Consider the following 14,967-nt stretch of genomic DNA (forward strand, 5'->3'; position numbering starts at 1 on the left):
CCACTACTCTGTTGTTTTTGTTCAGGGGATGAACGGAGGCCCTCGCCACACTGCTCCCTGCCCGCTGTGAACAAGCATCCAAGATACTACCAAGGGTTGGCAGGGTGCCTGGCCTCAGGGTGAGGCAAATCTATGATGTGGGTGAGGTGAGCTGAGGACCTGAGTATTTTGAGGGCATCCAGCCTGGGATCCGCTCCCACAGATTAGGATTGAGGAAGGTGGATTCTCCCAGCAGGTCCCCAAACTTCAGGTCCCAGGCATCGTCAGCATAGTCAGTATAGTCACTGTGTATTCTAATCCTCCTCTGGAGGGAATTGGGGACAGAATTAAACACGGTCGAGGTCATTCACAGGTAGGTTTGTGTTAGTGGGTTTATTCACACAGGAGTAATCCCCATCTGACCCCACAGTTTCCACCTCTGGCCACCCCAAAGTCCTTCATATTTTTAAGCATTAACAGCCCCTTCTAGATACAACAATTCAGAAATTGTATTATCTTTCTGGTCTACATTATCTTGGTCTACATTACCTCTACATACTACTTCTTGTTCAAGTCACCATTGCTATTAAATGTCTTCCAGTGTCTGCGAGACTATTCTTTCCCATCTAATCCCATTCTGAACCTTAGGCTTCTGGCCTGTCTCCACTGGAAGTGGGTGACAGCCACTGTATGAGCTGGTCCATGACACCACACTAGTCTCAGCCCCTCCTTCGTTCCTGATTTGGGCAACAAGTAAAAAGGTCCCCAGTGGGGTTTAGTACAAAGCTCCTTACTGGACTGACTGGGAAGAGGTGCTCTCCCGACTGGGTCTCTAAATTCATCAACCACCTTGTCTCATCCTGGTAATTGCACACCTGGCTAGAGTTCCAATTACTGAGTCCCATTTTTAATCTGACCTGGATAAGAAAATTGGAAATGTGTTGTTCCTGGTTCTGGCAACTTCAGAACATACTAGAGTCCTACTAGAAATTAACTTGTCTCCCCAATCCCTCCACCTCCAGTACGCTACCTGTGCTTTAAAGTCAGGCCTGGGTTCCCTATCTCTGGGGGTCACCTTGTCCTGCCCTGTGCAGCTGGTGGGATACCTGTGCCCCAGCCTAGGTCTGCACCAGGCTCAAAGTGACAGGAGAATGCACATGCTTGACCCCTGTGCTTTCTCTCACCCCAGAGAATCTCTGAGGTCAGCTCCTCTAGCTAAGCACCAACCCCTCAGCGTCTGTGTACCTCGAGGGGCAGCGCCACTTCAGCCTCTGCCTCAAGTTCTGGAAGCCAGAGAATTGTGGCTCATCAATGAACCCTATGATGGTTCCCTCCCTGCTCAGACATCATCCTCCTCTTTCCAATAACCTACATATGCTTTCACAAAATTCATCTGCTTTTAGATCAATTTGCTTGTTTATTTATTAATTTAGTACTGCAGTACTAATATAGGTTTCTTCAGTATGTTAAAAAAAATCTGACCCCATATTTTATTACTCATAGATTCATATGTGTATTTTAGAATATGGAACTTCAGGGAAATTTGCTCTCTGGGGTAAGTGACAAAGAACAGGCTTCAGTCCACAGACTCTTAGGGAATTTGACACACAGGGAAGTGTCAGCCAGGGTTATTGCTACACTCACGTGTCTCCTGGCAGCACTTGTCAGCTCATGCCATTGTCTTCTCTCTTTGTTCTTCATTTTACTGAGCTGTCCTTTGATATATATCTATATCTGCACATATAGCTACATACATGCTAGTCAGTTTCAAACATAAGCTCTCACCGATTAGGTTTATGTTCAAGATATATTATTCTGTAAAGTGCCTGTCACAATGACATTTGCACTTGGACTTTTGTAACTACTGTATTTTTGTTAAAATGATTATTCTAAAATTAAAGTGGGAAGGCAAATTAAAGGTATTATTAGTCATTTGTGGATCAGTATTGTGCTATATGTAAGATTGTAAAGATAATGGCTATGAAAGTGCTTTGTAAGATACTATTCAAGTTATTATTTCAGTCATTTCTACATTATTGCATTTTCATAAATGTGCCAGTTAAAATAAAAAAGGTATATTGTCCTTTATATTATAATAATGCTTTTAACTAGAAGTAAGCCACTCTTAACCATGCTTCCATTATTTCCTTTATAGCTATTTATTTTCTTTATCCTATAATAACTGTGAATTTCCAGAATAACAGTCATAGTCTCGTACACCTAAAAGGAGCTCTAGAGTTCGTATCCATTTCTCTGCCTTCAAGCATAGCTTAAATCTATTCAGACAGTTGAAGACATACACAATTGAAAAAATATATAAAGCAATGTTTTGCTGATTAAAATACAAGACATACATTTTAAAAACGAGGTTGTTTATCTTCCCTTCATTCAGTATCAAATATTTCTGATTTAGCTATGTAAATACTCGATGTTCAAGGGCAAAACAAAACTATATTTCCTTTGCCAGTTCTTACCATAAAAAGTACAGAATGTGATTTGATATCACTGTTATTAGTGATGCAAAAAATGTTCAAAAGAACAAAATAAGAATTTTAAAGAAAAAAAAGCTTAACCTTTAAAATGGCCATTTTCTGAAGTTTGTAAATCGAAGTAACATTACAACACTGTATATGATTCAAAAGTATAGAATCACACCTTCTCAGATGTCTGTTGCCACACATACCCACCCCCAAGGCACACAGAGTCCTCCAACATAGTCCACTGTGTCCCCTCCCCAGCTGCTAAAAGGATCATTTTCTATATAATTCTCCTGTAGTTACTAAAACATATACTGATATTTTAAGAATTATAATCACAGTTATACCACAGGTATTTTCAAATTCTGAAGTGGTGCTATCTTCTTTCATTTTAATAAATTAACAGCGTTTTCTTAAGTGAGTGCATGATTATTATTTTCTATTATTATAGAATGAAACAATATGATTACAGTGCAATATTACTTCAGTAAGTTAAAAGGTAAGTATGTTTGGTTACACCGTTTTCTTCACTTTTTTTTTTTTTTTAATAAACCAGAGCTCTTCCCTACCCCCCCACCCCCAAACCTATTATGCCATGAGCTCCCATAGAATGAGTTCCAGCAGCTCAGTCCCCTTTCCATGGGATCCCAGTTGTGTTTCTTGGGGCGAGGGGGTGGTGTGTGCAGGCTGGAGCTTCAGTGGAACTCGGGTACCTTTCTCTTTGGCTTCTTTTTTCTGATCATCTTCCTTCACACGTTTCAGGAAGTTATCTCTGCTCTTAGAGAGCTTAGTGTGCTCAATACGAATATGAATTCTCTTGGCAAGAATCTTGTCCTTTACTTGTTTGTTTACAACAAAGCCCACTGCATGCTGGGTAACAGATGCTCCAGTATTACCATGGTAACGGGGGGGGGGCGTTCCTTTCTGAACAGTGCCCACGCCCTTGATGTCTACAATGTCACTGTCACCTTTCTTGTAGATTCGCATGTCTGTGGCCAAAGGAGCAACTCCACTCTCCGTGTTTTCTAAAAGGCCTAGAGAGTAGCAGGGCCTCGCCCCTGTTTGTTGTCATTTTGGAGAATTACAGGAAGATGGCGGTTCCTGCTGAAAAGTTACTGTTTTCCTTAATTGTTAGAAATGTCTGAAGTACCAAAAATTAACATTTTTCAGGACTTGATCTGCAATTTCAAATTACTTTTCCAAATGAGTCTCCTAATGTCTCTCCTACCATGCATGAGAACTCTAGCACTGAATGTCTCAGTGATTCTAATTTGCACTAAATTTGAAATAGGTGTGTTTGCTGTAATTAATCCTTTGGGAAGCAAACAAAGGTGGGGGGGCACATCAGCTGATGCACACATCAATTATAAATTAAATTCAGATTAATTTTAGATTATTAGCAAATGACCTAAAATCTTTTTTTTTTTTTACTTTTTTTTTTTTTACTTTTTTTTTTTTTACTTTTTTTTTTTTTAATAGAGGCATGTTTATTTATTTGTTTGTTTGTTTGTTTTGTTTATACATGCACTGGGTACAGTCAGAAGCACGGGAGGGTGAGAGAATTCACCAGAGCCAGAGCGGGGAGCAGAGCAGGCAGAAGGACCGAAGTACACTGCTGAGGGGAGCAGCGGGCGGCAGGAGAGGTCTGCGCGCCATGTGGGACCCGCCTCAGGTGGCCGGGGAGCAGCCGGGGATCGAACTGGCGCCGCAGAGGCCGCGGGTAGCTTCATAACCCAGCGCTCAACCGCTGCGCCACCGGGGAGGCCCTGACCTAAAATCTTATTTCAGATGAGCATTTAACAGATACAATGAAAAGTGGTCAGGAAATAAGGATGATTGTTCCTTGACTCAAAGAACCCCATCTGGATGCAATGCTCTAGAGGTCCTTTGATAAATGTCACATATTAAAGGTGATTCTTTTTTCTGATCTGTTTATATTTCTCCCTTATTAAAAACAACAACAACACAAAACTTCTGCATCTTCACTGGTCCCTAGATAAATTCCAAATCCTATATCCTGGCTCTGAGATAACAGAAAGGACAGAGGGACAGCAATACTATGGAAGAAACACAGGTGACATATTCAGAGGCCCAAGTTCAACTCCCTATCCTGTGCAAATATTAACCTTCCAATTTGGTTATCTACACAGTGAGAATACTAATATCTATTTTATAAGGCTGCTTAGAAGATTAGATAAAAATTCACTTGAAAGGGCCCAAAATAAACAACAGGCCTCATTTCAAATTTCTCTTTCCCTTCCAATCTGGCCTCAACTTCATTTACCCCACCTGCCACAGCACCCCATGCCGACCTGTGACTTCCCTGTTTCTCTTATCACTGCTGACACTATTTTCTCCATCAAAAGCTTCTTCTCCATAATCTCCAAAATCCCATCTAATACCCAAATAGGAAGCATTCCAAGTTAACCTTCCCAACTGAAATGGGCTTTTCCTGTGCTATCAAGCCCTTTCCAGCATTTACCATGGCTTGCTATATGTGGGGGCATCACATGTCCTTGGAAGTGGGGCCCATGTGTCGATGCTCGTCGCATTCCTGTGTCAACCTGGCTCAGTGCCTGCCACAAAGTAAGCACCCTTTATTGTTAGATTAATATAATTCTATCCTATCTCCTTGCATTTTTCTCTTGCTCTCCCTTTATTCTATTCAAGTCATATTCAGTGACATTCTACCTCAAATACATCCACTGTGTTCCACAAAAGAGATGGAAGGCTGTGAACTTCCCTTAACCTCCAAACAGAAACACAAAAATCCCAAGAAGTACATGAAATGATGGTTTTAAGGAAGGCAGCAGAAAAAACTAGCCTGTCACAGAAGCAGCTTTTGCATGTCTAAATCTGTCTGTTTTGGGATGGAAGCCAAAGTCAGGGGTCCAAGACTATTCCAATTCGATTGCATTCCATTTATTATTTATATGGTGTATATTGCTGCAGTCTCTAAGCACTTTAAAATGAAATACAACATACCTCTGGGAGTGAAAAAGGAAATGAGGAGCGGGGGTGAGGAGGTGTTAGAGCATTGGTTATCATTGTGAGCAGGGTGAGGTCTAAACAGAGACAAGCAGCTCCTCCCCTGTCTGACACAGGTGAGAATAACATATTCTTCAATGTCAGTGGCATAAATTTACATTGGGAGCTAGAAAAAGCTTTCTTTATCCTTTGCTTGCAAAACATACAGTTCTCAAGGGGGTGGGGCAGAGCGCTCTCCTTCCCTGGTTATCTACCCTGGAATTCAGAACCTGCTCAGATATAATCGATACTGATGCTTAACACAATAACCTTACCCTCAAGATTTTTTTGTTTTGATTCCTGTGGCAACAGAGATTACAAGTGCTGAAACTTCTGGATACTGAGTTTTACTCATATGGTTCAGTTTCCTATGGCATTTGGAAATTCTCATAAGGAAGAAGAAAAGGAAAGAGACAGACAAATATGCCATCAGAACACTATGGAGCATCCTGGGTTCTGCCACTTATCCTGCAGGCAACACCACAGATACACAGACAGCAGGGGGTCAATCAATACCTGCTTTTCTCCTCTTTAAATTCTTCGAGTAGTTCCTGATATGTCTCCTTCATTCTTAAGGTCTAAAAAAGTTTCAGGACCTACTGGAAAAGGAAGGCATCCAAGTCCTCAAACACCAGACTCCAATATTTCTAATGGCTTTAAAAGTGTCTTTAGGCAAACTCAAAATTATTGGGGAGAGGGGCTTTGATAAGCTTTTTTGATCATGCAGATTTTTTTCTGGAAGCCATGGACAGGGAAAATAGGATAAGTAGGGATGCTTCTGCCTGGGATGCTCAGTATCCTCTGCGATGATTAAAAACACTGACCCAGTGGGAGCATAGCACATGTGTGGAGGTTACCAGGTTTTGGAGCATCTTCTGTTTGAGTGGTGAGTGTGGGCTGCGAGGGGCTAGAATAAGACCCTGGAAGATGTCAGCTGCCACTGTGAAGAGGCAGAGGGCTCAACAATGTAGTGACTGGACCAGAGGAGGACAGAGACTAGCAGGAAGGGCTGGGGGTGAGGAGTGGCCACTTCAGTCTCAGTGTTACAGAGAAGAGTTGTTAGAGGGTATTCTTCATAAAAAGGGACGTTCCATGATCCCTGCCCCACCTAACGAAGGGTGGAACAGAGTGGCAAGAAGCTGAAGACTTACATTCGAGGAAGAAGGCACGTTTGCGTCTCAGCTTTGGACTTGCACCAGGGATAAGGGGGCATGGAAGGAGTCAAGACACGTAGAGACACTTGGAAGAACTGTGGAGGAGACTGGAAACACTGATAATGTCAACCTTTACCTTGATTTGTACTCTGATTTTGCTCCCTTCATCCCAGACTTGCCTGGCCCCTTCTGCCCCTTCCTAAAGTTCCTTGCCAGAAGGTGCCTAAGACTTGTGGCATGTTTTTGGGTGCCCCTACGTAGGGCCAACCCTGTTTGACTGGGCATTTGCCCATGAGGGGATGGGTAATTTGGAGTATTTTATTAGGAAACAATTATCCTTTCTCCCCTGCTCTTTCCATGCACACTAATTCTATTAAAGTTCCTTTCTATTAAAGGTTGCACACACTAAGAATATGCTTAGTCTTTATGCAGGAAAAGGCAGAGCTCATCTAAAGCATGCAGGCTTGGGGGGTCCCATGGTGCCCCTCAGTCTGCATACTAACATCAGTTGTTTTCCACTGTGTTTGTGATCCCCCCCTCTGTAACTGCTGATCCTTCCAGAAAGAATGTAAAACACAATAGTTTTCTATGAGCACGACATGGAGGAAGGTGAGGGAGGCCGGAGTCTGTTTTGAGAGGGAAGAGGGTTGAGCAGAGGTGTTAGCATAAGAGGCAACTGAGGAGCAGGCTGAGTGTGGTCTGGAGTGAGAGGGGGAGAGAGGCAGCTGGAAGGACTTGTAGAACATGGAAATGAAATCCCTGGCTTCTGGAAACTGTTAGGGCTGCATTTCCTGCATCCATGTGAGATGGGGGTTGGGGGAAGGGAATGGGCAGGAAGATCATTATTACATGAATTTTAGAGAAAGAGTTGAGCTGGGGTTGATAATAAACTGGAACAAGAACAGTTACAGTGTGGATTCATTTCTAATTTAGAAAAAGAAAAAATTGGAGGAAAGATGCCTGCCAGCCTATTACATGCCCTCCTTGGCATCAGTCCTGGGGCAGGAAGAGTGTGCTCCACATCTTCCAGGAAAGGCCGAACTGATGGTGGGTGGAGGGTGACTCAGAAACAAAACACATTTTGAACTTTCAGGGACCGAGCTAACCGCCTGCAAGTTACCTAGAAGCGAAAGATGTGGTTTCGGGGGACCCAAGAATGTGAGGTGCTGGGTCTCAGGCCCCTAACTGGCCTACAGCCATCTCTGTGCTCTGCCAGGTATAATGATGCATTCGTCAATCACTATACTACTCATCCATGTCGAGTTGTTTTTTAAAAGAGAGCACCTAAAGTAGATAACACTTTCATCAGAATGAACAACAAAGCTGGCACCCCTATAGCTTAGCATGTAATCAGGACTTTCATTCGAGTCACTTTTTTCAAAAGATTTATTGTATTTATGTGTACAAGAGCTGGGGAGTAGGCCAGAGGTATGGGGGTGGGGGTGAGAGGAGTCACCAGACACAGAGCGGGAGCAGAACAGGCAGACTGACTGAAATACACTGCTGAGGGGAGCAGCGGGCAAGATGGTTGAGGTCTGCTGTGCGATGTGGGTAGCTCCCTGGCCAGGGATTGAACTCATGCTGCAGTGGCTGCCTATAGCTTCAAAGTGCTGGGACTTATCCCTTGTGCCACTAAGGAGGCCCCCAAATCACTTTTGAAAAAGTTAGTTCCTTATGAAAAGTTAGTTCCTTATGAAAACCTGTGAGGACAGATGGCAATATCACCACCCCTCTACAGAAGAGATGATCGGGTTGTAGTAAGTGGGGAAGCTGCTCCACTTTCAGTCGGCTTCACCTGCCCCACTGGGAAGTTGCCACTGTCTGTGGCATCTGGGTTGATTAATCTTTGATTGTGGGCAACTTTGCTTTGGTTTTTCAGTTCTTAAGTCATGGGGTATGGGAAGCTCAGCTCAGCTCAGCTGAGTGTGCTTCACGCTGGAGTGTGGTTAGACCCATTTTTCAAGAGAAGCTTGCATGAAAAGTGCATAGTTGCACGAAAAGTCTAGTTGGTGCATTTGAAAAGGAAATCAACACACAATGCACACTGGCACACTGGCCAGGAGTGTGAGATCCTGCCATAAACATGTGTGCCTGCCACCCTCCCAGGATCACTCCCAGCATAAGTGTAAAGGTGATGTCACACACGTCCCCTGCCTGCTCCTTTCTTTAGGACACTCACCTGGTCTCAATATCTGCCCCTGGATTCTTCATCTCTTGTCTGTTTCCCTCTATGAGTCATTTTCTCTTTTCTTTTGGGACCCTTGGATATCAAACAGTGGCAAGGAAATTTTGTTTGGTTCATTTGTTTAGCATCCTGAACTAGGGTGAGCTACATAGCTGGAGGGTGTGGGTGCAGGGAAGGTGGAGCAGGAAGGATGAGGAAATGCACTGCTTGGGAAGGAGAGGAAATGAAAAACTGGGAGCTGACGTGATGCTTAGTAAATATTAAATCGTAATGAAATAGAGAGTAACAGGCCACTGCGATAAGCAGGCTAGCCCTTGACTGAAGCAGCACACAGCTGGTACGAGAGCTTAGCATATCTTTTCTGACACTGCAGACAGTTTACTGTGCTGGGAGAAAAAACCTGAACAATGAGGACAAGGCAAATGTTTTTGATAGAATGATGGAGTAAGAATGACAGCATAAAGGAAAGAAATTCTATTGTTATCATTCTGAATAGATGATACATCTCAGGGCAAATAATTTCATCAATTAGCAGCAAGGATTTTGGAAACAGCCACAATCTAAAGGGTCTCATTAATGAAAGTGCTGCTGATGTGATGCTTTAGTAAATTCAGGTAACAATATTTCTTAGCTCCTATTGTGCACAAAGTTGCAGGCAAGGGCATGGGGGAGGGGTGCAGAGAAATGGATGTAACCCTTGCTGAACAGTTTACAGTCTAGTGGTAGCAGATTTGGAAGAACCATAAAGTGGCCCCACCCTCCATGCCCCCCCCAAAAAAATACCATATCAAATTATAAATACTTTCGAGCATTAAAAAAATAAAAAACTGTGAACTAGACACTTCTCCCAGAATACATATCACTTTGTATTCATCCAAACATAATTCAAGCCAGCTTTGCTAAAACTCTGTTACTCTTCTATACAGTCACTTTGGTTTTATGTTTCTGTAAGAAAATGCAAAGAATAGCAGGTTTTCGGGAGTATCTTTAAGATTTTAAACAATAAAACAGTGTTTATATTTACCTAATCTTAAGGCTGAGTCTAGGCTGGAGGCTTCAGGTACTTCACACAGTAACTGGTTCTTTCTCCTAACTTACTCCCTTTGCCCACACCCCTGATTTCTATTATAATACTATGAATTTCACACACCCTCATTAAAAATCCTATTGCACCTTTCTTTCATTCCATGTGGCATGCCAACACCAGCTTCAGGTAATTACACCTGCCTTCCAACTTCTCAAGCCTGACAGGTTATCCATGAGCACAAATAGTCAAAATTTAAAACAGAATAGTGATAGTGCCACAGGGTAAGAAGACTGAAATCCAAATGCTGTCAAAATTGAGAGATTTGATTAATGCCACTATTAACTTTCTGTCTCCTGTTGACCCCCAACCCCAACACCCCTTAAAAGGAGCAGGCCAGGGTCAGAGTAATATGCTAACACTGAGTAGCATCTTTTCGCAAGGAATAATTATTAAAATAATGTCTAAGTAACCTGCTATATAAAGACTGCCTTCTATCTACTAAGACACTTTAATTCTCGGAGTCAAAAGTTGCCTTCACCTCAATGCCCCTTTTCTACCTAGATTCCTCCAATATTGAATTTATTTTTGTCTCATTTGTGACAGCTACACTATCAGTGATGTAATGCAGTGGGTATTTGGGATCTCTATAACATCTGTGGAAGTCAAGCCCTGTTTTCCAGACAGACACAAAATTCATGTGGTTTTTGACTCATTTTTAAGTAGATCCTGACCCAATATAAAAAATTAAGAACAGGTGACCAATATTCCCAAGGAATCATAAAAATTCAGAACATTCTAAGAAATAAATACCTTCAAGAAAATCCTAAATTGGGATTAAACAGTGTTTAAAATCACTTGGTTAACATTCCACCTTTTAATCATCCTCTCTGAAGCTTGGCATCATCTAAGCATTTCAAGCTTCTTTCTTACATCTTTTTAACAGTTTTCAAAGCAATTTATTGTGGTGTTTTCAGGAAATTAATAAAAATACCTTGGACTTTTGTGGGCCAGCTTAGCTGGGCCAGCTATGTCGTTTTATTTATTAAAAAAAAATAAGTCTGTACTGAATACACAATCCATTGAAATATGACATACTGACATTATCCTTCTCGACAGTGATGTCTTAGAAAGCCCTACCATTTTTGTAAATTTACAGGAGTCAGAAAATTCTTTTGTTTGCTTTCTGTGAAAATCAGTGGTTGGCCATTTTCTGTAGTGTAATGAACATATCTGTCATCATCTTAAATATGTGACATCAATATTTTAAGTAATTCCAATCACAGTTCAATCTAAAAGCTTGTGTTTTATATTCTTTAAGTACTTTTTTTGAATTCTCTCATTTGGTCAATTATTCCTGTTTATGAAAATCAATTATTAGTTGCTGTAAACAAATTTCTTTGACAATATCTTCCTAAGCAAAGGGATGGGCATGTTCAGTGCAAGATGCTTCCCGGTGTGGAATGTGGGGGTGGAGATTACGCAGCTCCCCTCCCTGGGCCTCTCTCCACGGAGGCTGGTGGCTCTGTGCCAACAGAAATGCCTATGGAAAGGAAAGCCTGCTCTGAACCGAGGGCCGACTGCCTTTGTGAAAGGCGAGAAGACAAAGCCTAATACAGTGAAACTTCTTTAGAACATTTTCCAGGGAACTGAACATTTTCAGTGTTCGACGTGGGAAAACATGCACCCAGAGAGCCGCATAATGACACAGGTCACCCCACTTCCACTTGCAGACGGTCCAGCTCTCCCTACACCGAGCTAAGAGACTGGACTAAGGAGGAGGTGGTCGCTGGTCCTGGAAAACTTTCCTCCTGCCCCCTTGGTGGTTACACAAAATCTAAAACAAAACAAAAATTGTCAGAGACTTCCCTCTTAAACAGGTCAGGTCTGTTCTCCAAAGTCACCTCTAAGGAGATGTAAGAAGACCAGATGATTATTTGAACTGGTTCAGGTGGTCTAGTAGAGAAAGTCAAAACAGTACCTTTAGAGACTCCAAAAGTCACTTTAAGATGAAGACTGGCGCGACAACACTCTAATCTTCTCGAAAAGTTATGCTTTTTTCTCTATGAGCTACTGTTCTGGGCATGTTATCATATCATGGTTCTCGGGTTTGAAACCCTGTCTTCTTGTTCATTTGAATTTATTTCAGATCCTACAGAAAAGAAAAGAAAAGCACAGGACCCAGGTAGCTGGCAGCCCAGTGGTGTCGGGGCACGCTCACTATGCAGGTTGGCCTGCAACCTAATTTTTTCAGTTTGGTGGAAAGCAGGAAATTCTGCTCACTGGGCTTTTCAGTTATCTGCGAGCATCTTAGTAGCTTTCAGATTACCAAGAATCTGCTGTAATGTGACTTTCGTGACACAGCAGATAAAGAGATCAGGATAGATGGCTGACAGACTCTGTTTTCTAAGAATGGATGATAAGCTTTAACAGATTAGAAATGTAATCAATCAAGTAATGGAACAAGACAGGAATGAGAAGAATGTTTCCAATTTAAAAATCTAGTGTAAATGTTGCCCTTAACAAAATCAGAGAAAGTATAAAGAATCAGAGGGAATTTTAAAAATACACCATTGAGGTAGGAAAATATTGCTTAAATAGATGAATCAATAGTTTCAGACTTAAATAATTATATGTATGTATACTGAGGTTTTTCTTTCCTGTTAGGATTAAATAACATTTTAGAGTAAATTTATTTAGGAGTAGACTATTTAGCTTGCCAATAATAACAAGCTACTTTTTATAGCTCTTTTTAAAATAACTTTTAAAAACGTACAAGAATAGATGTTTGTTTTAGAAAAACATGACTAATATCTTAACTTTTCTAAATGCTAGTTTCCAGAATACTCGTGATCTAAAAGAACGGATAGAATCAAACTCACTAAAAGTGGAATGTTCCAAAGGCCCCAGAAAATACAGGAATTAAAGAATGAAGCAACCAGTTACCAAAGTGGAGTAACTTCCAACTCTATCCACTGACCCTACCCCTCCACACCCACCTCACAGCACCCCACCTCTTTACTGATGGTTCAGCCCCCCAGTACTTGATGGATAGTAAAAGGGTGGGTTGTGATATTTTAGTGGTTGAAATAACTCCATGAACAACAGAAAGTCCAAAAGTCAACATCCCTGCTCTTAAATAACCTCAGCCACCACTGAGGAGTTCTCATCACCTACCTTGTTAGCCAGCCTCCGAGTGCTCCCCTGACCCCTACCTCCTGAGGATGGTGTTTTTGTGTAATGCCCTCCCCTTCAGGGTGGACTCACTTTAGTCATGCTTTTCTAGTGAATACAACGTGACATCTACAAGATTATATTACAGAATGGCTGTGACTTCTGTCTTGAGTGCTCTGTCGCTTGCTTCACCTGAAGAAAGCCAGCTGCCAGGTTGTAACTTCCCTGTGAAGAGGATCCAGCACAGGCCACTGGCCCTCCAGGAACCAAAGTGGCCTACAAGGAATGGTGTAAATGGACCTGACTTCAGGGCCTCCCACATGGAGCAGACCTCAGCCCCCAGCTGACACTGGGACCACGACCTCCTGAGCCAGGTTGAGCCAGAGGCACCAAGCTAGCAGTGCAGATGCCTGATCCACAGAAATTGTGAGATAACAAATATTTCTCATTCTTAGCCACTAAGTTTTGGGATAATTTATTCTATAGCAATAGATAAGTAATATACCTTCAGGTCAGTTCCAGTTTTCCACCTTCATCTCATTGCCTACTTCCCATGCTATCTAATTTTTATTTCCCATCCTCCTATGTTTCTTGTGTTTCTTTTGTGGAACATCTTAAAACTCTCTCTGTTTCACAGGTTTCAGGCCATGCCCTCGGGCTTCCTCCTTCACCTCAAATGGCCTAAAAATAATAAAGTAAGTTTCCAACCTAGAAGGAAGTCTAGTGCAAGCCTCTCTAAGAACAATTTATAGCTTCTATTAAGAAACTGTGAGTCATCCAAAATAAATAATGTATCTATGATTTCATCAACTTAAAAATACTCTAGCATTTGCTATGTTTTATCAAGCTGAAATGAAAAACCTGATGATTAAATAATCAATTCCCCAATTACTTAAACTTTTCAAGTACTAAAACAGATGATCTTTAAATGCTTTAGTTATTTTTGGCCTGCCATCTGAGTCAAATCATTGCTGTATGTTAGGATGAAATGTCCACACCTCAGGTTTTTCTGTCTCCTGGGCTCAGCAGTTCCTTCAGTTCCCCAAATAAAATGCTGTGTGCCACCCCTTTCCCTCATATTGCGGAAATTCTTCTCTTTCTAAAGGTTTGCATTTCCTTTATCACCTTTTCTTTCTGGAATTACTCTCCCTCATCTACTCTGTGGGCCTTTGCAGACTGGGCCAGTCTGGTGAGTTTTGTTCTACAGCAGACCTGCCCCACTTTCTTCATTTCCCTCTAAGTGCACTAACATAAGGCTGTTGAGCAGAATTACAGCAAAGTACGAGCAAAGTACGAGATAACTAGCCCTTCCTGAAATCAGACATCTCCTCTCAGTCTCTTTTTTCTTTTTAAGATTTATTTATGCATACAAGAGCTGGGTGCAGGCCAGAGGTATAGGGGGTGAGGGGATTCACCAGAGACAGAGTGGGGAACAGAACAGGCAGATTGACTGAAATAACACTGCTGAGGGGAGTAGCAAATGAGTCAGGAGAGGTCTGCCGCACCTTGTGGGTAGCTCCCTGGCCGGCTGGGGATTAAACTTGTTCTGCAGAGGCTGCGGAGAGCTTCATAGGTTGCATCTTAACCCTTTGTGCCACCAGGGAGGCCTTCCTCTCAGTTTCTTGGACAATTGCAGCACAGGGCAGTCTTCAGACTGTCCTCCTCAGACCCAGGGTGCTCTATCCCCTACTCTTTGCCTCCTTTTCTGCCAAACCCTTCTCATCCATCTTGCTGTTTTCCTCTAGTCCAGCAACCCCCAGATCTACCTCCCAGCACAATGTTAATTTTCCTTGATCTAGGACATTTAAACTTGGTTTTGCTTAATCTTCTCCCATCCAAGTTGTGTGAAAGTGTGTGGGAAGTGGGGTAGCAGGGGAAAGTCCTAATTTCTACCACCAAGAAGCTCCTAGACCCATTCATATTTTCTTTCCTATATGTGGTCATCTT

The 14,967-nt window shown here is 42.1% G+C and overlaps 1 protein-coding gene across 1 annotated transcript; it reads right to left on the bottom strand.

Annotated features, from left to right (window-relative positions):
* Positions 1-3,044: 3,044 nt before the first annotated feature.
* On the bottom strand, positions 3,045-3,443 carry LOC311178854 (large ribosomal subunit protein eL21-like; the record flags this gene model as incomplete). Its single annotated transcript, XM_084245582.1, has 1 exon — positions 3,045-3,443. The coding sequence occupies one exon, from the start codon at positions 3,441-3,443 to the stop codon at positions 3,045-3,047; it is 399 nt and encodes a 132-aa protein (XP_084101708.1).
* Between the last annotated feature and the right edge of the window lie 11,524 nt (positions 3,444-14,967).

Source organism: Talpa europaea (genome assembly GCF_964194135.1).
Source record: "Talpa europaea genome assembly, chromosome: 10".
Lineage (NCBI taxonomy): Eukaryota > Metazoa > Chordata > Mammalia > Eulipotyphla > Talpidae > Talpa > Talpa europaea.